Here is a 25461-nt window from a genome sequence, read left to right as displayed (position 1 = left end):
TATAGTAATATACTTTACATGTAGAAGTAGATTTCCTCATTACTAGAAATAAGCCAACTTATAAAACATTTCCAACTGAAACAGTACTGAAACTTGAACTTTGTAAATTACTACTGGTTATGTTGTTATAATCCTGCATATGTATTTGTTTAGGTTTGTAGGGTGGGGAGAGTTTTACATTCTGGTCATGATTAGTTTCAGTAACATAAGAATCTTTCATAGTTTTCTTTATTTTGCATTATTTTTTTTTTTAAAAAAGCAACTCTGTGCTACTGTCACTCTTACAAAGATTTTGAAACATTAATTTTATGTCAAGATTTTTCTAAATCTTTTAACACTCTCCCTTCTCTTTTCTTCTTTTACTGTCTCTACTCTAGGCTGCTGGAGGTACCACTTCCCATCAGGTCAGCTTTTCCTATTTTAATGGATTTAATTCTCTCCTTAACAACATGGAGCTCATTAGAAAGATCTACAGTACTCTGGCTGGAAATAGAAAAGATGTGGAAGTCACTAAGGGTTGGTATAAATGTTTGCAGTCTGGAAGTTTCCTTGGGCATTTGGCTGGGGCAGGGTGGAGGGGAAGGCCTCATCTGTATGCTTTTAAATCCATGGGAGGGGGAGACAGCCTGCTTTGTTCCCGTTTCTTGGTACATCCGTAGTTTTGTACATTCCTGCTGGAGTCCACCTTCCAGGTTTTTCATTTTGTTTCCATCAGAAAAAGGTCCTGGTAAAACTGGCAGTGGGGGCAGGGTGAGGAAAGTATGTATAGATATTTAAAAGTTTAAAAAACTTCCTAGGACTCCTGCCAAATTGGCAGCCTATTAAAGTGACCTTCAAGGGTAGTTGAAGAATTCCATAAACTTGTATTGGCGGCACAGTAAGCTGATCTACAAGCTTGGAACAAGATGTTATCTGCTATATCTAACCACTTTTATAGAGAATTCCCTGTGCAACGCCAAAGTTTCATTAATGTGGCCTACCCTGACTATGCATGAAAAGTTCCACATCTCTTGACTCCTGATTTTTTTTGCCTTTTTTTTTTCCCCCTGACCCGCAACTGATTGATACCGTATGTCAAATATCCTAAATCCTGCTGATAGCACTAAGCTTTAAGACCAGAGAGTAGTGCTCGTTTGCATGATGGATATACCATTTCAAACATACATTTATGTAGCGGCAGGAACGCTTTAGTGGTGGGTCACTTTTATTTCTCTCTCTCCCTTCCTCTCCACACCAGCATCTTCTCCTTAATACTAAAATATAAAGTAACTCCAAAGTGCTTTGGATTACATGTATCTGGTTTGATTAGTTTTTCTTTCTCTTCTGTATTTCTGTTCTGTTGCAGAGGAGTTTGTTCTGGCAGCTCAGAAATTTGGTCAGGTTACACCCATGGAAGTTGACATCTTGTTTCAGTTAGCAGATTTATATGAGCCGCGGGGGTAAGTGAAGAATTATCTATCCTTCCCTTTTTTCTTTCCTCCTCTCTCATACTCTGAAAGAGAGGGAGGTGGCGGTGGGAAGCAGAAGGGTGTAATGTAGTGGTCAAGTGTGGGCAACTCCTTGTGATCCAAAACCTATCTGTAAGCAATCACTAAGCTGAATTAATTTCCTCAGGCGAATGACATTAGCTGATATAGAAAGAATTGCTCCTCTGGAGGAAGGGACGTTGCCCTACAACCTGGCTGAGGCCCAGAGGCAGGTAAGAACAGGAGCCAGCAAGATGCTGTTATGTATTGTGTTCTGTACTCAGTGTTAGATAAATAGATATCCTACCTCTCTATGTAGTCATAAAGCTGAGTTGCTTTTCTCTTGTGTTTTGTAATATCTGTGAGGAATATCTTCTTGTTAGAATTTATTTTTAACCTGCATCATGTCATTTCAATCTCTTCTCTGTGCCCCTTTCTCTTGGGTTGCATTTTGACAGGTTAAATGTAATTTACTTTGGAAAGATAAAACAAGATGTATGAGTGTTATCCAGCCATTTAGTAAATATTAGGTGTATACCTAATTAAGTTGTTTATGTTTCATGATTCTGTTGCTCTCTGTTCTTTTTAATGAGGAAAGACTTCCTGCTCTAAGTATGGATGGTAAATTCAGCATCTAGTCTATTAAATGACAGCCCTTGTTCTGAAAATGCACGCATGTTCAAGGCTTCAGAGTATTCTCTGCTTTGCTTTATACTCTGCTGAATATCAAAATAGGAGAAATAATGTTTGGTCTACCATCACAATTTCCCTATAAGCAATAATATTTAGTCTGTGTATGTACAAAAACTAAAGGTCTTCTCTTGATGGTATAACAGAAGATGAACTTCTGTTGTGTTAGAGGAAAAAAGAAGTCAAACTTACTGATTTAAATGTCAAATTTACTGTTTTTTTAGTTTTTATATTTTTGTAGCATATGTTAGATTTTTCATGATACAAGTTACTAAACAGATAGATTTAAAACTAAGTCTCTGTTTCTGTTTTTCTCTTTCTCTCTGTCTATTTTAAGGCAGTCTTAACTTTGTGTCTTGTGAGACTAACTTTTTTTTGTTTTGTTTTGTTTTCCTACTCTGGGTCTGTGCAGAGACGCCAGTTTGACCACAATGATTTGATGCAGGCTACATTTTTAGGGCTACCAGGCCATAAGCCAAGCCTGTGTGTGTATGTGTACACACATGCGTCTCTTTCACTTCTCTTTCTTTTTCTCCTCCCTCCCCTACACTTGAACACCACCACCACAACTCCAAGACAGTATCTAGGATGGTGGTTTTCTGTTTGTTTGAGCAGTGACTAAATGTTGACTCTGCTGGGGTGAATTCAAATGAGTAGGCTCCCAAAAGCTGGCTGTCTATTCCTAGAAGACTCCTAAAGGAGTTAAAAGCTTGGACCTAAGATCAAGTAACATAAGTTACAATAGGTGGCAGTAAAATGTAGCCAAAAATGCAGAGTTATGAAAGGAGCAACATCTTCAATTTTTGCTTTGGGGCCACTGTCTTTGCCAATATAATTTATGCCATTTTAAGAGGCTAGGACATATGAACCTGCTTAAAATCTCACCATTTCTCCGTATCTGCCTCTACCTTTTGGTTTTCCCATCCAGTTCCTTTTTAATGTCATCTGCTTGATGCTCAAACTGAAATGATTTTCAGCTACATTGATGCCTTCATCTTGTTTTTTGGCCAATTCCAGATAGATTGGAGTATTAGCTGAAACCTAAACTTATTTTCAGAGAAAAATAAAAAAGTATATAAAATCTATATATATTTCAGAAAAAAATCTATATGTATAATCTATTTTTCAAAAAAATATATATAAGAAGAACTAAGGACCCTGCATAATTTTTGTTATACAGATATATTTTCTGATATATTTTTACTGATATATATATATATGTTCTCTCATTGGATAGCAATTTTTAATCTGGAGCAGTTCTGAAATTTATTTTTCATTCAGGTGAATCTAATGCTCATGGCATGTAAGAAAACTAAAATTGTAGGGGTATTTTATGAAACCCTATTGTCCTTGAGCAAATGTATATGAATAATGCTCACGTACATGCTTTGACAGCCTGAGAGGTAATAGGCACACCTATTTTTGGCCAAACTGGAGTTGCTTTTAGCTGTAGAAAATTAATAACCTAAGGTGTAATATGTGTGCCCTTTTACATGCATATTTGGATCGTTGATTTTAGAGTTGTATAATTTCTTGTAGCATCAGTCTTTCTTGTATTTTCTGTCCCAAACTGAAGAGGCTGTACTATATGATGCTTAGAAATGTATTGAAAAGAAATAATAATTAAAAACAAAATCTCCAATGTATTCTGGGATTTTCTCCAGGTATCTGTATACTGTCTAATCATGAAATGTTCCCTTGTGAAATACAATTGTCTGATTATTTTTCTTGTTCTTTCTTTTATTTTAAATCCTGTCTCAACAGAAAGCTCCGGGTGATGTGTCTCGACCTGTTCTCATCCAGATTGCAGAATCAGCGTACAGGTTTGCCCTTGGTTCAGTAGCTGGAGGTTAGTCATGGCTGAGCAAAATAGAATTCATCTTCACTGGTTTTTGCTTGTATTTTTTTTTTCTTCTGCACTTCTTCCCCTTCTCCACTTCTGCCTTTCAATTGAGTGTGGAAGGCTTCCCCATCTTTCCCTTGAATCCACATGTGAGGACTGGGATGACTATAAGATAGAAGAGGAAGAGGTGGTCTGGTCTACAAGAATTTATGGAATTTATGGAAAATTGTTGGAGCTTGGGGGTGGTATTTCTACTTAATTTTGTCACCAAACCAGTTTCAGAAGAATCAGATTAATAATGAAGTAGGGTCAAGAAACGCTTTTGGTTAAAATTGTGGGTGGTAGTTTTATATATCCAGAACATAATAAGGAGAAAAACAAAAAAAAAAGATAAAACCAAGTGCAGAGAGAGAGAGAAATGTGGAAGATGACAGTTGCAGTCAAACACCACAAATCATTATTTTCTTACAGCTTGATTTTTATTTGCAGCTGTTGGAGCCACGGCAGTCTACCCAATTGATTTGGTAAAAACTCGTATGCAAAACCAGCGCTCTACAGGCTCTTTTGTGGGAGAACTTATGTATAAAAACAGCTTTGATTGCTTCAAGAAAGTGCTACGTTATGAAGGTTTCTTTGGGCTTTATAGAGGTAAGTTTGAAAGGTGGCATATACTAATAAGATACAATGAAGAGTTCAGGGGAACAAAGGGTTTTTAAGACCATTTTGTAAAGACTTCAATTTTGTCTGGCTTGTACTTTTGCTTCATTTAAAATCTCATATTGATTTGCATTCCTATTCTAGCTGAACTGTCTGTGAACTTATTGATAATTAAAACATTGTAATGAGAATGTCTTTGTGGGACCTTTCTGTCCTTGCCTTCCTCATCTGCAATAGGGTAGCAGCAGCAATTTCCTGTAGCAAAACTATACTATTAGTCAAGTTTTCATTCCCTTAGCAGTCCTCAGTACCAAGAATGTTTTGTCCTGTTTAGTAAGAAGTTAGACAAATCATCCTTTCTGGTTTTGTTTTGTTCTGTTCTGTTGTTTTTTTCAGTGTTCTTTCTCATCTGTTTTCTTACTATTAAAAGCATACAACTGTATTGAAAATATGGCACCTTGTTATTAACCAGATCTCCTTTTGTGATATCTCTTGTGACAAATCAAATCTCTTTGAACCAGTTCCATGTGCTTCACTGATCACTGGGAATTGTCATCTTTATCAAGTTTTATGTATACCTCTTCTGAGCTTGTCAGTGTTGAGTCAGCCAGAGAGATTAGCTGGGATCAACCCACTTAGCTTAATATATGTAACCATTATTCCCAAGTTATGAAATTAGTTGTTCCAAGCTCCCTTTATAGTCAATGGAGAAAGCTCCAAAAGCTCATCTACTTGGTCCAGGAACTAAATCATCCTCACTTTGGACATCTTAGGTAATTGCCCACAGTCAAGTGATGGATTTTTTATTTTGTCCTTGTCACCATTACAGTGTCAGTGATGTAAGTTCAGGTAAGTCAGAAGTAGCTATAAAGAAACATAAACTACTGAATTCTGTGCATTTGTCTGTAGTTCTTTTCTGTCGAAGAGATAAAGCAAATTATATAATAATAGTCTACAACTTCCTCGTAAGGGGGTGTCGAGAGGCAGGAGACCTTTTCTCCATTAACACCAGCGACAGGACCCGCGGGAACGGGGTTAAGATGAGGCAGGGGAAGTTTAGGCTTGACATCAGGAGAGGGTTCTTCACAGAGAGAGTGGTTGCACACTGGAACAGGCTCCCCAGGGAAGTGGTCACTGCACTGAACCTGTCTGAATTTAAGAAGAGATTGGACTGTGCACTTAGTCACATGGTCTGAACTTGGGTAGACCTGTGCGGTGTCAAGAGTTGGACTTGATGATCCTTAAGGGTCCCTTCCAACTCAGGATATTCTATGATTCTATATTTCCAGTATCTGCATTACTGAGATATCTTTCCCCTATCTGCCATGTTTATTGGGGTGGATTTGAAATTTGCATTATTTATTTTTAGTGATCTTGCTTAGGAACTTTTTTAATTTTTGAAAATGAGAATATTGTAATGACTGAACTGAATTTCTAAAAACAGTTGAGTCAGGAAAGAGGAATAAATTCAGTAGAACAAGTTATGGTGTGGCAAAGCTGTATGCACCTGAAAGGGGAAAACAAACAAACAAAATGGAAAAACAAAACACACTAACAGTTGCATAAGACAAAGTGTGAAACAACTCTAAAAGTGTTGTGATACATGGGCACTCTGTAATATATGATCTGAGTTGCTGGAAGTTGGCTAAAGAGCTTCTCCACAAAATACAGACTTTGTCATTCTTTCAGCACAATTGGAGAAGGGAAGACTCTTGTTATCGATTGTGACTGAGACCATTTTTTGAGTAGGCCTAGTAATTTAATAAAGGGTATTGACATGGTTTCCATTTTATAAGGGTTTATAGCAATCGGGATCATAAAAAGTCTCAGTTATTGGCTAAAGAACAAAATATATTCCCTGCAAATGTATGCTTGCTTTTTCCATGATCCTGAAAGAATAAATATGCAGAACTCCACAACCATCCATCCACTCCTGTCTTATGTAAGTTCTGAACTATGGTGATTTTTCACCCAGAAAAAAAAAACACTCAGAAATGTAAAAAATGTGGATTCTTAATTCAATTTGTTTGTTGTGGTTTTGGAGTGATCTTTCATTGCCAAATTCAGGAAAATATTGAAGCCTCCATCAGTATAGCTTGGTTTTCCATTCTGCATCCCCTTTGCTACTTTTCAGTCTTCCTAGGCATACAGAATAGTAAAATCCCAGACAGTTTGGTGGTGCTGGTCTTCTAAACCCAAGACAATAATCTCATTTCTGGATTATATAGGAGAAATTGTGCAATGGCAAAGAACACCATCATTCAGAGGCAAATTGAGACCTGCACTTGTACAGATTCTCTACTTAAAAGGCAGCCTGATTTAACTTCTCTCATTAAGAAGAGTCAAATGCTGAAAGCTTCCTAAGAATTTGGAGCTTCCTCTGCACATTTCCATAAATTCAGACTCGTGCCTAATTTCTAAGTAGATCATGTCGGAGAAAGCTGAGCAACCACGTGCAGAATAAAGGTTTCCAGTTAAGCTTGAGAGAGGATGGGAAAATTTGCAAGGAGCATTTTAAACATTAGTATGTTTACACAATGTAGCGCAGTAAAGTTATAGCATGAATCATGTAATTCTAATTTTAGTTACCAGGCTAGCTAAGACAAACTGAAGTACATCACCTTTTGCTCCTTGTCAGTAACTGCTGTTCTTTCTTATACTGTGTGGCATTCAGAGTTAAGCACGTTTTTTTTCTTCTACTGGAGAAGGGAGCAGTAATTGGTAGTTTTCTCCTACTTAGCTGAATAGTGATGCAAAACCTTTAAGGAAAAAAAAAAAAAAAGAACAACAAAAAAAACTTGTAGAAACATTTGGAGCAGTGGTCTGTTTGTCATACCACACTGCAAGATAGCCAGCAGGAATTACAAACCCTACTCTGAACCCAGCCATTTCAGAGGATATTTTTAATACAAGGCACATAGTTACATCCAGTGAAGTGAACTGATTTTTTTTTCTTCATCATTATTTTATTCCAAACTGGAAAAGGGCAAAACCACCATGTTGTAAACCACCATCTCAGATAAGGATAAATTACACCATCTTGTGGATGTACAGAGAGCGCTAAATTCTGTTTAATGCAAATTTGGTTCTAAGGATAATCAGCATTTCTACTGAGAAGATGCTTTGATTTTTTTAAAAAACCAAATGTGATATCGACTGCTTTAGAATCGTTAACTTTATGATATCCATTATTTGAATGCTGCATTGTTACATTAATTTTTGTTAAGACTGTGCATCTGAGATAGAATTTTCATCTCTCTTTCTCTGCATGGCTTAAAAGAAAATTCATCTGAGGTACCTATAATTTACTGTTGTGGCTACATTTATACCTGAAATATGTATTTAGAAACTTGCAGGTATTTATATATATGCAAATACAAGGAAATTTTGGAAGCTGTAATCTGTCAACATCTCTTCCAACTGATGAGGTCACCTATATTTCTTAATATTATTTTAATTTTGTGTCTACCTAATGAGTCACAGAATGCTTCACAGTCTTAAGCAGTGAGATTTAGAGATTATTTCATCTATACCTGATAGAATTTTTATGGAAAATAAAAATACCAGAGATAAAATGCAGCTCATTAAAATGTTCAGTAGCGATTTTCATTTTGGTTAATACCACTTCACCAAGAGGATGAGAAAGACAGGAAATGCTGTGGAAGACTGTTACCTGTGATCATTAACTGTTAAGGAACCTGTTAGTTTTATTTCTTAAGATGGCGCTTCTAACACTGCAGTGACCCCTGATGCCTTCTGATCTTAGATCTTAACATCCATTCATTCATTCATGATCCAACTTCATTATTCTCGATGGACTCCCATGCAAATGATACAAGACCATGGCAGAAGCTTTCCTCTAGCTTTCCTTCATCTTCATGAAATAAATACCCTGTTTGCAGTCTGATCGAGCCGTGCTTAAATGGCAGCTGGAAATTAATTGCCCAATTTCTCATATGAATCCTGTAATAGAAAAATGTTGCAGTATTCTGTTCCCACCTTAACATCATATGTCCAAATGGTTTCAACTATTTAACCTACACTGAGCAACAGCTCCTCCACTCTGTAGGTTTTTCTAATACCACGGGAAGATGATGTTCATTACACGATGTGAAGCTGAAGTTTCACTGTTAAGTCTGAAAAATTCTTTGACCAAATAAGACTTGCTCAATACCATCACCACAACTGAGCTGGATGAGCTCTTGCATGTATATTGTTCGGTTATATTTAGGCTGCTTTCAGTAAGTAACTCTGAATGTAGCTTTCAGTAATCTTTCTCACGTAAAGAACTATGAAAGAGCACTGGATATATAAAAATGGGTTGTATAATGTGTTTGCTATATTCTATACTAGCAGGCTGCCGTTGTGCAAAATGTTATTCTGGAATGTTACAAGAGCATACAGTTTTTTAAGACAATTCTGAGCCTGTCCTACATCTGTGCATGTGACACATTGCTGATCTGCTAATGCACAGTGATATTGAAAAATGCTCAGCATGTCAGGATAACCCCAACAGAAAAATAGCATTTTCTTACGTGTCCCTAGATGTGCTATCTTTCTTCTCAAGCCTAGCATCTCTATTCTGCTCAGAACTCTTTCAACAGTGTTTCAGGGCTTCCATCAAAAGGATAAATAATAAAGAGAATTGAGTTGTGATAATCATAATGTATAGAATGCACAGGTACCACTTGGAAATAGCTTTATTACATAGGTATGAGAGCAAATGAAGAGTTCTTCTACCTCTCTTAGCTGGAGACAGTGTCTTTTTAATCACCGCAGATACAAATTCAATAGCAAAAATGTCTGTACAAAGCCACATCTGTCCCATAGATGTAAATTTAGGTTAATATTGTAACAGATACAAAGAGAATTTGGTCTTTATAAGATTAAAGCTGTAAAAATTATATTCAGTGTATATCCTTGCTTTTATTCTTAGTGTGACAGATGTACAATATTCAGTCATACAGTTGTGATGGTTTTAATGTTTTTTCACTGAGGTTTGAATTCAAGTCAACTATGCAACTAAAATTGATTCCGAAACTCAAATTTTGAAATTATACTTAGCAAAATCTCTTCTTCTGAGCAACCGTATGTGAACTTAGTATTACTGCACTCTTTTGTTTGAATATTCAGCCATGTGATCATATTTCAACGTGGTTTTCTCAGATAACTGTTAGGTGTGTATGTGTATCAGCTGTATGTGCAATTAATTACTCTTTTTGACGCTTTAAAAACAAAAATACTAATACAGGGGCAAAATTTTAAAGGCGATAGTTTATAAATATGGCTGACTTTTTGGCTCCCGCAAGCCAAATGGTGCTATTCTCTGCCATCTTTTCCTTGTTAAGGAAACTAACCAGTAACTGGTAGTAACCAGTAAATTGATAGATGGTAGCAGAATGGAAGAATAGGCTAGTCCAGTGCATGTTCATTTTTCTTTGTTATTCTGATGTTTAGCTTTTTGGGAAAATGCTTTTCAGCAAGTGAGCTCTTAGAGGTGGAACCTTAATTGTTGTCTCTTTTTCTCCAAAAAGAAAACCATGGAGACCTGCAAATATCAGACTTAGTAGAAAGTACCCAGAGGTGCTGCCTGAGCTGCTAAAACAAAGGGGTCTGCACCAGCAGCCTATTCTAGCCTGTGTCATTTGAATGGTGCCTTAATTTCATTATCCTTGTGAACGCTTACAACACCATTCTAGCCCCAGGCTTACTTGGTAAGCTCTGCATGTTTTTAGGTTGTGTTGCCCAAACGAGATACAGTCTATTCACTTCAGGCAAGTGAAACCAGTAGTCAGATTCCCACTTCCAGTTTATACTGCATCACTTCTAACAAAATAAAACAGGAAATTCCATACCCGGGAAGAAAGTAGCATAATTTAAGAACTGGTGAGTTAACTGGGCAAAGTGCTCAAGAATGCAGTCATACATGCTTGAATGTTTTGCATTATTTTGATTCTTTTCCCCTTGGATCCTACCATCTAGTGCTACTGTTTTTGCCAGAAAAAGGTAATGCACACATGACTTTTAATATAAATACATCTTATATCGTAAGAATTCATTAGAAGGTCTTCAAACATTTTTCTGTGAAGATGCAAAAAATAAATGTTAGTGTAGCACAAAGTACTGAAACATAGTTGGCAAAATCTGTATTGGTGTTTAAGTGTAAAGCAAGCTAATATCACAGATTTAAAAAAGCTAAAGTAGCTATGGTGTATGTAGGAAGTTAATCTGACTTGAAGTGGTAGCACAAAGTTTGTTCTCAAAATGGAATGTTTAAGTACTCTCATTAAATCTAATAACACAAAATCGCTGCAAAAATTGCTCGTTTCTAGGTGGTGATCTCTACATACATTTGTTGATTTGTTTAGTTAATACCAAGTTACTTGATGCATTGAATTCTCCTTTTCCACGTTGCAGGTCTGTTACCACAGCTATTAGGAGTAGCACCAGAGAAGGCCATAAAACTTACCGTAAGTTTGCAAATGGATTATTTTCACATTTCTCCACATTTTAAAATCTGTCTAATTACAATTAGCGTGTTAAAGATTTTTTTTTAATGTGTCAGCTACATGGTACACTGCATTCCATCATTTTTGCTTGATAGAAACTTAATTACAAACGCACAAACCAACTATTTATATCTCACTTGCAAACGTTACAGGTGGCACACAAGTCACATACTTACATGTATATTTTAAGAATTTTACTGAAAACTTATTGTTTGGATTTGCTCCAAAATATAACAAGCTTACTTAATTTCTTCATCTTATCATCCTATTTGTAAATAGCTCAGGCCTGAGCAAAAATTTAGTAACTATTTATTGGGTTTTGTGGGCTTTAGTTGTTGTTTCTCCATGTAGTTTAATGTTTGATTTTTGCACTACTGGAAATTATTTGAACATGTAGTGAAGTGTTGGTAAAAATTGCATTATATCCCAATTTCAATGACTGGTTATTCATAAAAACTAGTAGAATGCATTTTAAAAACAGAAAGGTACTTATTGTTGTTAATGGAATTACTATTGCATTAAAAATTATTAAACATTCTGATACTAATTTGGATTTATGCTTAAATTTCCAAATGTAGTGAATATTTAAAAAATCTTAAGTGAGTTTATCATTAATTTTTAGACAGCAATTATATTATTTCATTACTGACTTCCCATTTTTTCCCAGTCATTCATTACTGAATGCTGAAAATCTTTGTTGGAAAGAAAATCATAGCTAACTTTGCAATATGTCATTTGGTTTATCTAACATCTGTTAGCTTGGTAGCTTCATGGTTGTATTTGCATTTTCAGTTGCACAAAATTTGCAGCTCATGAGTGTTTTCTCCAACCTTTTAATTTATCAACTTTCATAAATGTTTGTTTTTTAAGGTTAATGATTTTGTGAGAGATAAGTTTATGAGTAAAGATGGCTCTGTCCCGCTGGCTGCAGAAATTCTTGCTGGTGGCTGTGTAAGTATCTTTAATTTCCTTCCTATGAGATACATGAAAGAACAGTGTGTAAGGCTAACTATGTGGACTAAGGCTTCTGTTTAACCACAGATCCGGTTCAAGAGCAGACTCTGCTAGAGCATCTCAGTTCTTTCCTAGATAGGCCAGCCGCTCTTGATGAAAGGGTAAATGTTTCTGTGCATCGTGTCTTTTAACTGCGCTGTATAATTCTCACAGCTTAGAGTTTGTTTCCTTAATAAAGAATGTGTCTTTATGAATGCTGGCTGTAGCTTATGGCCTAAAGAGGATTCATGCTAACCTTTCCAGAAGTTAATAATTAGTTACTACTTCGTGGCACCCACTCTGCCACGTCACTTCTTTCCTGATGTGTTATTGTGCCCACTAATTTTCACTTTTTGCAGTGATACTGGCTTTTTGAAATGGCAAAAACTACTCATGCTTCTTTTGAGTTCGTAGCAGACGTAGGCTGTGTAATGTTAACTCAGTGCATAATGCATTCCTGAATGTAGGCTGTACTTAAAACCCACTACGTTTTTAAGATTGTTTTCCTTGCACGGAGTAGTATCTTAATGAACAACTGGTATATTACTGGGTAAATGATAATACTTCACATTTTGGTCTAGTTCTGTCTGTTCACATTACAGCTTACTTTATCTGGCATATTGATTTTGTTCTAGCAAATGCAAATACTTGAAGTAACATGAATAGTTGTTCAAAGACCAGTGCACTTTACAGATAAAGAACACTGTTTATTTAAACTGGCTTTGATCACTGGGGCAGAGCGATGTTGGTATATTTTCAATCTATCTTTGTTTCTGTTGTCATAAGACAGATGAGGTCACATTTTCAAGCAGCTTCTACCTGTGTTGAAAATGTAGACTGAGCAGCAACTTAAAAACAACTGCTTGTGTCTTAGCCTCAGTAGGTGCAGACATCTGTTGTGTGTGTGCTTGCGGAGAGCATGCTGCGATTATCTAAGCCTCAGGGTGCAGTGGCTTGATTACGTTGCAGGCTGAGAAGCCCCGGCTTTCTGTAATTCTCAGGAGATGGGGCAGGATTTGGCTGCTGTCTCACTGCTCCCTCTGTTTGATCACTGACCTGTTGTAGACTGCCAGGTAGGATCCCTTGTTCTGTAACTTTAGGAGCATTCAGGGGAGAAGAAGGGGGGCGGGGGGAGTGAAGAAGAATGTGGGTCTCTAAAGCCCTAAATAAAACGCATGCTGTAAATGAAGGAAAAATGCAATAAAGTACTTGCAGAGGAAAAAGTATTTGCCCCTTACACTAATAAAACATCTTATGAACATAGCAGCCATAGAAACTCAGCAAAATTTTCATTTAAAATGCCATTTGATCTAGAGTTTTTATTTTTACAGACTGCTGTGAATTTTTTTAATGCGGTAGAAAAAGCACTCTTTACAGAGACCTGTCATTCACGAGTACTGCAGCAAGCTTTTTGCCAGTAGTTCCCTGCAAACTGGGGATCTGCTTGAAGAGATAGGTGGCTCGAGATGTGTCTTAAACATTCTGTAAGCGTTGGCTTGTCATATTTGGTATTTGAAATACACGTTAGGCATGGGATGCTGCATAAGGTTCTGGCAGTAGACGTGCGGTGGCAGAGTGCCCCGGGTTTCCTTTTAACCCAAGTGCTCTGCTTAAGGGCATAGGCTGGTGCCAGGCCAGGTAGGCTGCGACTCGTCTCTTCTGCAGGTGGTCTTTGTGGGTTTATTTTATTTATTTATTTGTTTGTAATTTTAAACTGAATTCAGACTGGCAACAGAGGCTGTCATTACAAGTGGTGCCTGGTGTTTTGGGGAAAGGAGATGAATTTTTCTCTCGTGGTGTAAATATATGCATAAAATGTGAGATGCCAAAGGCAGGCGTTCTCCTCAAGCTTTCAGTGAAGGACTGGCCTAACTTTTTGTCCCAGTTTAAGTTAGTGTGAAGCTTGTGATTCCGATGGAAACAGTAAGGACACTGTTGAATGCTTTTGAAAATTTTCAGCCTTGGATTTTACCTCATTCCAAAATGTAGTAATCGTGTATGTGGGAGGCAAGAAGACAGAAGAGAGCATGATGTGTTAGTCTAAGAAGGGGCAGCCAAGTAGGATGAATTTTTTTAAAAGAAACCTGCCCTATCAACTTTCCAGGCTCCACATCCAGTTCTCAGCTGTGATTGTGTTACAAACACAGATGTTAAATTTTCCTTTTTCTCTGCTTATATTTCCCCAGAGTGCACTCATCGCTTAAGCAAGGATTTTGTGGGGGGATTCGTGCTAGGTTTTAAGGGTTTAAATTCCAGTCCTGTAAGTGCATTACAGCATTGTTACTTAAGAAAAGGAGCACCAGGCAGATACTTGGATGGTTTTGGCTGTTTAGTAACATAAAGGGCTTTGAAGGGGTCAGTATCACCTGAGCAGCTCCACTCTGCTGGTCGCCCAACCATTGCCAGTCGTTGACTTTTAAGTCCCTAAGGAGCGCTCTTTGCATCATAATTACTGAGAATTAGTACACATGGCTGACTTTTGCACTTGCAACTAAAGCTGATTGTTTCACTGAACAAGTCTTTTTCTGTTTTGTAAACTGTTTTCTCTCCTGAAAAAAAAAAAAAGAAGAAAAGAAGAAAATAGAAAGATCCTTTACTCCCTGACCTCGTGGCACTTAGTTCAGTTAACAGCCTGTTTCATAGCTTTTTATTATGTGAAGATGAAAGTGATAGGTTGAGGCTTTTTTTTTTTTTTTTTTTTTTTTTTTTTTTTTTGAGACCCTCAAGAATACAATTAAAAGTACGGCTTGGATATTTTTATACAGAATCTTAAGGAGGGTTGTTATGTTAATCGCTGACTCAAAATTTCCATCTCCTCTGTAAGATTTTTTCCTAGTGCCTATAGGACTTGTTACCTATGTAAATATATAGGAAAAGATTTGTACGATGACTGACACCCACCAAGAACACTGGTCTCTCCTGTGTATTTAGGACTCTTATCACTCATGCGAATCCTATATAGCCCTTACCATTATTAGACCAGTAAAAAGCTCTGGTTCCAAGATGTAGTGTAATGATACTGTAGGGCTATGATCTGCTAAGCCTCTAAATGACAAATCTGACTTAACCTCCTCGAATGAAAAAGTGCAAAAAATGTTAGGCTTGATTTCTGCTGATGCTGTAACTTACCTTCAGGGATTTTTAGATAAAAGGATGAATTTGGGTAAGCTCTAAGTGCAGCCTAAAGTCTCTTTATTTACAGTGGCAATAATCTTGTACTCTTTTTTTAATGGTCTTTAATTTATATTAAAAAAAAAAAAAAAAAAACAACAACAAACAACAACTACTCCAACTGATTTTATTGCTTTAGTTGCTCTCTTCAACCTAATTACTGAAAAGCTTCATTTAAAAATAATCTGATATTTTTTGATACAGCACTGGTTATTATTCCTATTGTCAGGTTATATTAAACAACTAAAACTATCTGTAAAAGTGTCATAAAGGTTATTTTGGGGGTTTTGAAATGCTAGCTACTTAGTTACCACTACGGTTTTAGATGAGACAATCATTTTGCTTATTTCCTTAAATATATGAAGCAGTTTCACGTTTAATTGAAAAATACACACCGTGTTTCTGGAATTAACAGTGGAAGAAATGCAAAGATTGAAAATAAAGAGCGATCAGAAAATACACACATTAAGAAAAACAGGAGAAGTATTATAGCATGGCTGAAAAGAAACAGCTATATAATATACATGGACTTGTCTGCTTATAGCAATACAATTATATAGGTAAATTGGAGGCCTAATGTTGTGCAAGAAAAGGGAGAAACATTTTGCTTTGTAACCTTTCCTTCTGCTCTCCCTCCTCTTTCCAAGTGCACGCAGTCTTTTCCTTCCCAGCTGCTCAGTGTGTGCTCACTATTAGCTAGTTTAAATCATGTAGCACAGTACAATTACAGACCCCGTACAGATCTGCTTTTATTTAAGCTGTCAAGACAATTTTAGGCATATTTCTAGAGACTTTATAGTAATCATCATAAAGTTGAAACATATTGGACCTGCTTGGACAACCTCAACTCTGCCATGGAACATAAAAATTAGATATGGTTAAGACGGAGTTCATCTAGAAAGTGCAAAATCCTGTCCAGAATTAATTTTTATGAGGGAATACGATGTGAAATTCCAGGTGAATTGTGCCAAATAACCAGTCCAGTGCAAATAGTTTTATTAAGCTACTTACAACGTTTATTTTATGTTTGAGAGAGCAGTAAAGATAAGTCCACATCTGAGCTGCATTTTCTCTTTTGCATTGTATTTGAGGTAGAGAGATGGACTACAACTGCTACACTTCCTAGATCTCTAACTTAGAAAAATTCAGACATTTCTAAGTTGGAGGCTAAACGATATTGAAGGTGTTATTCTTGTTTTCATTTTTCAGAAACCTAAATCTGATAAAATTCGGATTTATTTGGTAAGGAATTGTGAGCTATGGATAAAAATGAAACTGAGCACTAAGAAGGCAGGGACGGAATCCCTGAGTGTATATCTGAAAAAAAAATCTGAGCAACTCTTACCACAGTAAAGTCTTGGTACGGTTTATTGAGATACTTAAGTAATAATGGTCTTCTTTACAATTACTCACAGTACCTTTGAAAGCAAATGGCATACATTTCTTTTCTTGTACTCTTAACCGATTTGTTGTAAGATGTCTATTCTCCCTGTAGCCAGGGACTGTAACTTCCATTGCTTTAAAGAGCAGTTCTACATACACGTATAAAAGCCCAGCAGTCACATTTCTTGTTTAAAAAAAGGTTCAAAAGGCTCCTAATGCTTTTTTTTCTTGATGAAAATAAAAGTATTTACTGCAAATAATTGATTTTGTTAAATAAATCAGATTTAAAGTATATGTAATATAATTAATATAATGTAACAGAGCATACTGTAATTAATTAGATATTTTAAAGTATAGTTTTCTTCTCTGAACCACTAATTGTAGTTATTTTCAGCATGCTGGTTCTAAGTAATTTTAAACTGATACAAAAAAGAGCAGCTCGATATGGACTTAAATTTAACTTCACGTTTGCAAACCCATTGTGTTTCAGTGCTGCTTTGTTTTAATTGTCTGGGATAAATTTTCAACTAATCTTATTTTAAAGCCTTACAGTAAAGTTTGGGAAGGCAACATAGGGTAACATGATAGCCCTTCCCAGAGGTTGTACCAAAGGGTGGGGAAGTTCCTGGTGTAGGGTTCCTGCTTTTCTTTGACCTCACCCCACATTTCCTTGCAGGTTTGGATGTTTTAAAAAATAGTTCGCTGCATCTTTCACCCGGTCATACCTGTTTAAACTGGACTTTCCTGAATAAATTCAGAAGTTATGCAGAACATGATATCGCTCTATTTTGAATTTTCCTTTTAGATGAGTTCATTCAGTTTTAAATTTTTCTAAATGTATTTTCCCATAACAACTAACATTTACTTTCCCCCTTTCCTTCCCCTCTCTTATTCCTTTTCACATCTCTTCTTCCTAAGGGAAAAGAAAAAAAGTGAGACACAGATTAGGGGTGGAATTTTTACAAACTGTAAAACAAAAAAGGGTGCACAGATGTAGGCTGATATATTTCTTATTATTGAGCAGTTCAGAACTATTAAAAAGCGCATTTTTGCCAGCAAACATACCTCATATTCTTTCCATTATTTTTTTTACTATTTTATTAGAAATATTGACTGAAAAAGTTTATATGAAGATGCATTATAGCTTAAAACATAATTGTTTTGACAATTATATTTTATTACCCATCTCTTTCTCCTGTTACTACTTCTTTTACAGGCAGTAAAATATTGTAGTGTTTACCAGTGCAAGTTCAAAAATAGTAATAAAATTTAAAAAAAAGGAAAACAAAACCTCAAGTTCAAATCAGGAATTAAAATCTAGCTTTCTAAGAGAAAAAGGAAGATATTTATTGATGTCACAGTAATTTATGATGTGACCAAGAAATAATGGGTCGCAGTTTTAATACAGCTACCATGCCTTAAGACTTGAAAGGTCTGTAAATCATTAAACGATTCCACAACTAGTCAAAATAGACAAGTAGAGCAGACAGAGCCAAATGTTAACATATTTGACAGGTCTGTAGCTTAATTGCTTTTATAATGCCAATCAAGAAGGCTCCACTTTGATTTTTTTTGGCTGGGCTTCTGAGAACTGAATTACCTATAACACAGAAAATATCAAATCCACAATTTTAAATTATTTTCCCATCGCGGAGCTGGTCAGTGCTTATAAACAAACCTTACTCCTGTTTGTTTCTGTTTAGCCCGGTTATTAATAAACTACTGTAGGGAAGTTGTCACAACTTGTATCTGAGTCTTGCAAATCTGTACGAAGCAGTAGCAGGAATGTTCTTCTTTTCAGGCTAATTACAATTCTATTTATGAGCACATTTACGGGAACGTTTGAAGAGGCTTGCTTTACGTTTTATGTACATGTGGACATTAACAAGAGTGCATGATTATAGCAGCGTTCGCTGTTTGTGCTGCTCCAGACTAAAACCTCTGCCAGACCAAGAGAAGTCTGTCCTCGGAAGACAAGAAAGATTAGCTGGGGAAAAACACAGTTCTGCCTGAGCAGCATGAAAGCTGTTTCTGTGCTAGCCTGGTCGGGGTAGTGAAAAGCAGATGATTGAGGGCTCAGGAAATCTCCTCGTGGTCTGAAGAAAAGGTATTTACTATATGAACTCCCATTGCTAAAGAGCATTATCAGAATCCTGTATAGATAGGACCGCAGATGAGAGCACACAAAATAGCACAAGATGGCTTGTCTGGATTTTTGAAGCCTGGCGTTATCTGAAAAAAGGTAACACAGAACCAACCTTTTGAGAACCCAGTGTGATTTACCTTTGACACGGAGTGCCACATAATTAAGGTTTCCACCTTTGAAATATATAAGAAAAACAGTCACTTTGGACAGATGTCTGTTACTCAGTACCTTTTCTAGTAACAGGCAAGTCCACAGTGAACTCACCTGTGCAGCAGCTCGACACAATTCATCTGATGATATCTTTTGGTATCTTTTGATACATAAACACCAAGACTTTTACAGGTAGTTTGGAGCACTGCAATGGCACTCTGTAAATCTCCCTTCTAAGCCTTACAGTTAATGATTCTGTGTTAAATTATTTATTTTTAGTAATGTTGCCTTTTGTTGAGCAATGAGGATGGTGATTCTTGAATCTCTTGAGTGCCTTTTTAATTTAGATTTATTTATTTTTTATGATGGAACAATCTTAATTTTGTGTCTGTACAATGCTCAGTACTTTAGGAACCTTGACTTCAATTAGGATTAATGTATGCTAGCAACTGCACAAGAAAACAAGTTGCATCTGGCAAGCAGCAAGGAATAAAGGCTTGGAACCGAGTGTGATATCCCATATGACGATATGATAAATAGTTGTCTAGAAATTTAGGAACTTGCACCAGTCTGTCGTCTTGTAAATCCACTGAGTAAGCAAGACATTTCAGACAATTTCTTTTCAAGAGGTTAATTGTATAATATGTTGCTTATGTGTTTTAATGGTTGGCATTAATTGCTATAATTGCCATCCTTGGGTGATATTGTTGGAAATATTAACACTCTCGTAGCAGTAGTAATCCTTTCTTCATCCATAAACGCTAAAAGATGGTATGTGACAAGTTGGATAAAGAAGAAAGATCCAGGCTGACCCTAAATGCTCTTAGCTGAAAACAAGAAAAAGGCTAGGGCTCAAAGTAGTAAATAAGGTTAATTAGATCTGCTAGAAGAGTTAATGAGCAATAGTAATGAAAGGCAAAGAACTTAGTACTTTCTTCTGGGATGGAAAACAGAATTTCCTTCCTGAATTGCAAGTTGGGTTATTTTCAGAACCTACAATGAAACTTTCAGATGGATATTTGAAAGCTTCAGGAGGGTTAGATCTGGTGTATTGATTTCTTATCTAGACTCAGAGAGACACAAAATGTGGTTATATGAAAAAGAATGGAAATTTCTTGTCTTAGTGTAATGAAGCAGGTGAAAACCTGTTTATTTACCAATAAAATTTATTACAAGGTGATTTAGACATGTGAAGGAGAAGAAAACATTCTGACTTCTTAAAACAGGGGTGTTGTTAATCTGGTCATTATTAAACTTTTTAAAAATTATTATTTCAGTATAGGGTGGGCTGTATTTCCCCATGGACAAAAAAATAAAGCAACAGAACACCTCAACTATTCCTCCTTCTCCTTTCTGTTCTGTGGGGTAGGAAAGTAGAAGGAGGAATGTGATAGATAGTAGTGTTACTGTACAAGGCTATACTGCCATCGAGAGGTGTTGGGTGATATCATACCAAGTACACAGTTAAAGAACTGCAGAAGTGACAAAAAATATATTTATAAACATTCACATACATATGGATGCATGCTAGCTGTCCACATGTTAAAACACGCTGAACATTTTATAGGCATGCAGATTTCTGCTAACGCGTGTATCAGGTCTAGGATGATGGAGGGGTGTATCTCTTTCGTTTTCTTGCTTTACATCAAACAAGACCGTAAGTGCTTGTGATCAGGTCAAATGTTAAATTCTTTCTAAATAATATGGGCCCTTTGTGGGCCCCTTCAGATAATTATGCACCAGCTCTAGGTATTCGCTCCTGTAAATAAGCCAAAATTGTAGTTTTTATTTAATCACATGATAATAAAAGCAATGGATTTGCTGTTCCAATTAGATCGTTTGTTTCTTTAAAAAGCTGGAAACAAAACAAAACAAAACAATAACACATTGGAAGAGGTGATAAGGAATTCAGAGTTGGGGGTATTCAAGCTTGTAACTTCAGTCTAGAAAAATTGGTGTTACTGGGAGCTACCTACATCAAACATTTGATAAAAGTTATCCCAGAATGATTTTTGTGATGTTTAATGGAGAAATCATTAAGCTTGAGCTTGCCCGAGCTTTAAACTGTTTATTCTGGCCAAGAAAATAGTATCCCAGTTCTTACCTTTGGGAGTGTGCTTTAAAAGTTTAAAATGAGGACATAAACTTTTAACTGCAGAAGTTACCAAATAAAAAGTTAAACTTTTTGCCAAATAAAATGAGCAGTATGATATGACGTGTTGGTTGTGTTTTGTCTGTTTTCTCCACAACAGTTTATACCAGTACCTTGAAGAGACTGGAAAAAAAAAATAGATGAATGAGATTTCTTTCATTGCATTCACTAAGTAAAAACTCAGACGGAAGAGAGAAACAATGCTATTGTGATTCAAGCTACTGATCTGGAGATCAGGGTATCTGGAGACTGTTACTAGTCAACCTAGGGGGACACACACACTGGGCATACAATTAACCTCCTTACCTTAAATCCCCTGCTTGTAAAACTGGAGTCATTGTACTTTCCTCACAGGAGCACCAGGAGGAAATGGCCATTAATATTTATGAGAGAGACACTTGCATGCTATGATGATGAATAACACAATAGGAGTTACCAGTACCAGACAAGCAAGAAATCATTTCATTAGAGAGTATAGTAGCCATCTCCAGTTTGCTTCCCCTCCCTTTTGAGAGTAAGGATCTGCAGTTACCAGCATAGACGGTAAAATAACAGGGTGATAACAGCTCCCCACCAGGCAACTGTCCCTGTTACCATTGGAACTGCCCATGCAGTTTGCTGATGGCAAACCAGCCTTCGTCTCCATCGCAAAGTAGGCAGGTGGCAGAAACCCTCCTCTCCAGACCTTCTGTCAGGTATCGTCTGCCTCATCGCATTCAATTACTCATCATTTGATTTTTGGGGTAAAACTTTGGTCAAATTCAGGGGATGACAAAGGTTGTGCAGTGCGCTGGGCTAGTACCAAGACGGATTTGTAGAAAGACTCCATTGGAAATTTCCAGTCTCTTTCGTTAGATGTCCTCTGTGGGCAACGAAACCAGGAGTCCTCACATCAGTTGTTCCAGTGTTTTTGGTAATGGCTGGTGCGTACGGCTCTCAGTGCTTTACAAATTTGAATACAGCGAGCCCGCTTGTGTGAGGAGGGTCAGTAATAGCATCCCCATCTTTCAAACGGCAAGCTGAAACAGAGAAAGGCTTGTGTGATGTAGCCAGAGCCACAAGCATGGGACGCTCCAAGTATCACCGCAGCCAGGTTGGACATGCAAACACAAACACTGGTGTGTGCCAGCACTTTAAACACTTCCCATTCGTTAAAATTCAGAAATTATTTGCCTTTATTCTCCTTTAAAATCAGGTACGTTTCTATTTCCTTTCTCTAAATATGGAATTCACTTATAAACATCTTATAGATTTTTAAATTACTCAACATTTTGGTGCATTAATAATCATAAATTAAACTCAATTTTGCTGTCATCTTTTGAGTTTTGATATGGTTTTCCCATAGTGAGTATTAAAGAACCACTTCATGTGGAGTCATGCACAATGAACTGCAAGAATCATACTGAGAGAAAGCAGTTTGTTTGTGCTAACCTAGATCAGTTGATACGAATCATTAAATAGTGTATTTTAGGGGATGGCTGTGGTGTAGCAAATTCGCAAATGAATATTAGCACCTTGCAATTGGGATATTATCCTTTTAGGAATAAAAAAGAAAAGGGTGATGGCATGTGGGAACACTTAATATTTGTAATACATAGACCGTACTGTTTATTACATAGGAATTTAAAATTCACCAGAAAAACCTTTCCAAGATTTTTTTTTTGCTTTTGAGACTTTGCAAGATGAGTAGACAAGTAAAAGAAACTGTCTCGTTTTTTGTTTTGAGTGCTTACTTAATATGTTTTAAGTGCAAAACTGAAGTCAGTGCATGTGCCAAATAATTTATCATTCTAATTTCTGATGGCAATAAGAATAGCAATTTTATATGTACCAGGATTCTGGTTTGGTAAATGCAGTTAAATTAAATTATGCCAATTTGAAAGTCAAAACCAGTTGAGTTACACAAGAGCATGCTTTTTCTGGTCAAAATAGGAAACATTTGGGATATTTTGGGGGTTATGTAAAGACTTTAATTTGTAACCACACCGTGTATGCTCAGTCTAAGTGGTAGACAAGAATAGTTGTTCGTGCGATTTGCCATTTTTTCAGCACATTATTTAAACCATATTACTGTGCCTATTTTTTATTTTGAATGATAGTTAATCTGAGCTGTGATTAATTCTTTTAACATTTGGATAATTTAAAAAAGATGTGCACATACCGTGCGCATACTAGACATGGCTGGATGGAAGTGTTTTTAAGGGGAATTTATTTTATTTTAGTCGTTTTTGTTGTGGGGAGTGTGGGGGTTGCCCTTTGGATAGTCTGTGACATCTGAACCTAGAAAGAGCATAGATGCTAGGCCTTATAATTAAGAAATTAACAGAAATTAGAAGGACACTGATGAATTTGGCCAGATAGAGCTTGAAGGTTTGAATACACCTAGGCTATATTATGTAACCTTTTTTTTATTTTTTCTAATTTTTAACTGGGGATCTGTCGGTGTAGCAAAAAGGTTATGTTTTATGCTGTACACTGTGAATGAAATGAGATGTGCTAGGACTAGTTCAGAGTCTAAAATGCATCCCACCATTGTGTTTTAAATCCGACTAACTTTCAAGATCTGTTGAACGATACCTTACCAACAAATGGAGGCTGACACTCTAAAAACATTGAACAGTTCGTGATTAATGGCATCTTTCAGTATTGTAGACCTTCTCTCTTACTTGCTGCACAAATAACGATGTGGAGCTCGGATTCTTGAATCAAACGGCACTTAATGACACCAAAAGTGGTGTTTCACTGGGATTTTAAAAAATGAAAAGTTATCTGCAGTTCTGGTCTTTGGAATCCCTGGGTGCTTTGTTGTATGAATTCTTGCCAAAATTGAAAAAGCTTCTGCCAGAGTTTTACTCTTCAATAGTGTTTTCACTTTCTAAGTACTGACAGGTTCATCTCAATTTCTTTCCTTAGTTACTAATTCTTTCTTTTGCTTCATTACTCGCTTTACAATGTTCTTGGCTTGTCAGTATTGCCCAAATTGGCGTTTGTGAATATATCCTTGCAGCAAGAATTGAGCTAGCGTTTGTTTGATGTGCTGCAGTGTCCTGCAGTGGCTGGCCTGCTTCCTCTCTGTTTTCTGACCATTCATCTCCTGTGGGGTAGGTTTCTTGCCTTGTGAGATGCAGTTCGTTAGCTAATATTAAAACTCACATCTGCTAATAACTCAACTGATTGCAGCAGGATTAAAAATATCTTCTCTCGAATGTATCGGGACGTTATGTTGGAAATAATGAGTTAACATGCTGCCTTCTATTTTTAATTTCAGGCTGGAGGTTCTCAAGTGATCTTTACCAATCCACTAGAAATTGTCAAGATTCGATTACAGGTAGCTGGAGAAATTACTACTGGACCACGAGTTAGTGCCCTTACTGTGCTACGGGACTTGGGCTTCTTCGGTCTCTACAAGGTACCTTTTAATTTATACATAAGTTAAAAGCCAATTATGAATATTTCAAACCAGAAGATCATCTCAATACTCCCTCAAACTTTAATGAATGAACATAATTGTACTTCTTTTTAATTCTGTTTTTTTTTTTTTTTTTTGTGTGTGTGTGTGTGATATTGTATCTTCATTTTTCATTTCTAATTAAGGGAAGGAACTGTCTTGTGTTTTTAAGTGTGTGGTTCTTTTGAATTTCACTAAAAATTCCTTTTATCATTTCAGCAGATCTGGCTGTAAGTATTGTTCATTGAGGATTAGTTTATGATTCCTGATGTTCTGCCTGGTGTAAAAATAGACTTATTTTCATCTGCTTTCATGATATAGAGCTTACAGTTGTGGAGCAATGCTTTTGCTTTTCTGTGTTTGATTCAGCAGCTTTCCCAGATGTCATTGTTAATCTGGTGATGGGAATTAATTACAGCACAATGAGGAGTGAGGAAATACAGACAGTGGGAGCCCAGCGTAAAAGTAAACTCCTAAAGCAAGCTTCCTCTTACTAGTTTAGAAGAACTTCGTACCAAATAATCCTGGGAAAAGCTGCTTTAATGAATGTGCTCTATGCTTGTGCTTTCTCCATTATCCTCCATACATATATATATAAATACACTCATAAATATATGAAATAAAGTTAGGTTTAATGTTAGACCAATAAACACACATGCACACACACAGACTACAGCAGGATTAAAAACATCTTTTGTAGATTCTAACAGGATGTATGCTTGGGTGTATAATTTAAAGGGCAAACATACTGCCTTCCACTTTCTGATGAAGTAGACAAGATACGGAGGGGTATGAAAGGTCCTGGAATACTTTGAGATAGCCACTACGCTAGGTAATGAAACAAAAATTGTAA

At 36.5% G+C, this 25461-nt stretch overlaps 1 protein-coding gene across 6 annotated transcripts in view; it reads left to right on the top strand.

Annotated features, from left to right (window-relative positions):
- Window positions 1–25461, top strand: part of SLC25A13 (solute carrier family 25 member 13) — a 98691-nt gene that overhangs the window by 57024 nt on the left and 16206 nt on the right. For all 6 annotated transcript variants that reach the window (XM_068673994.1, XM_068673996.1, XM_068673993.1 and 3 more), the window contains 8 exons: window positions 378–516; window positions 1346–1439; window positions 1615–1699; window positions 3921–4005; window positions 4489–4647; window positions 11074–11126; window positions 12036–12116; window positions 24429–24569. In XM_068673994.1, coding sequence (XP_068530095.1) covers window positions 378–516; window positions 1346–1439; window positions 1615–1699; window positions 3921–4005; window positions 4489–4647; window positions 11074–11126; window positions 12036–12116; window positions 24429–24569 — 837 coding nt within the window. The remainder of the gene's footprint in view (window positions 1–377; window positions 517–1345; window positions 1440–1614; window positions 1700–3920; window positions 4006–4488; window positions 4648–11073; window positions 11127–12035; window positions 12117–24428; window positions 24570–25461) is intronic.

Source organism: Anas acuta, chromosome 2 (genome assembly GCF_963932015.1).
Source record: "Anas acuta chromosome 2, bAnaAcu1.1, whole genome shotgun sequence".
NCBI lineage: Eukaryota > Metazoa > Chordata > Aves > Anseriformes > Anatidae > Anas > Anas acuta.
The sequence above is the reverse complement of the archived record's forward strand: the minus strand, read 5'-3'. Positions and strand labels throughout refer to the sequence as shown.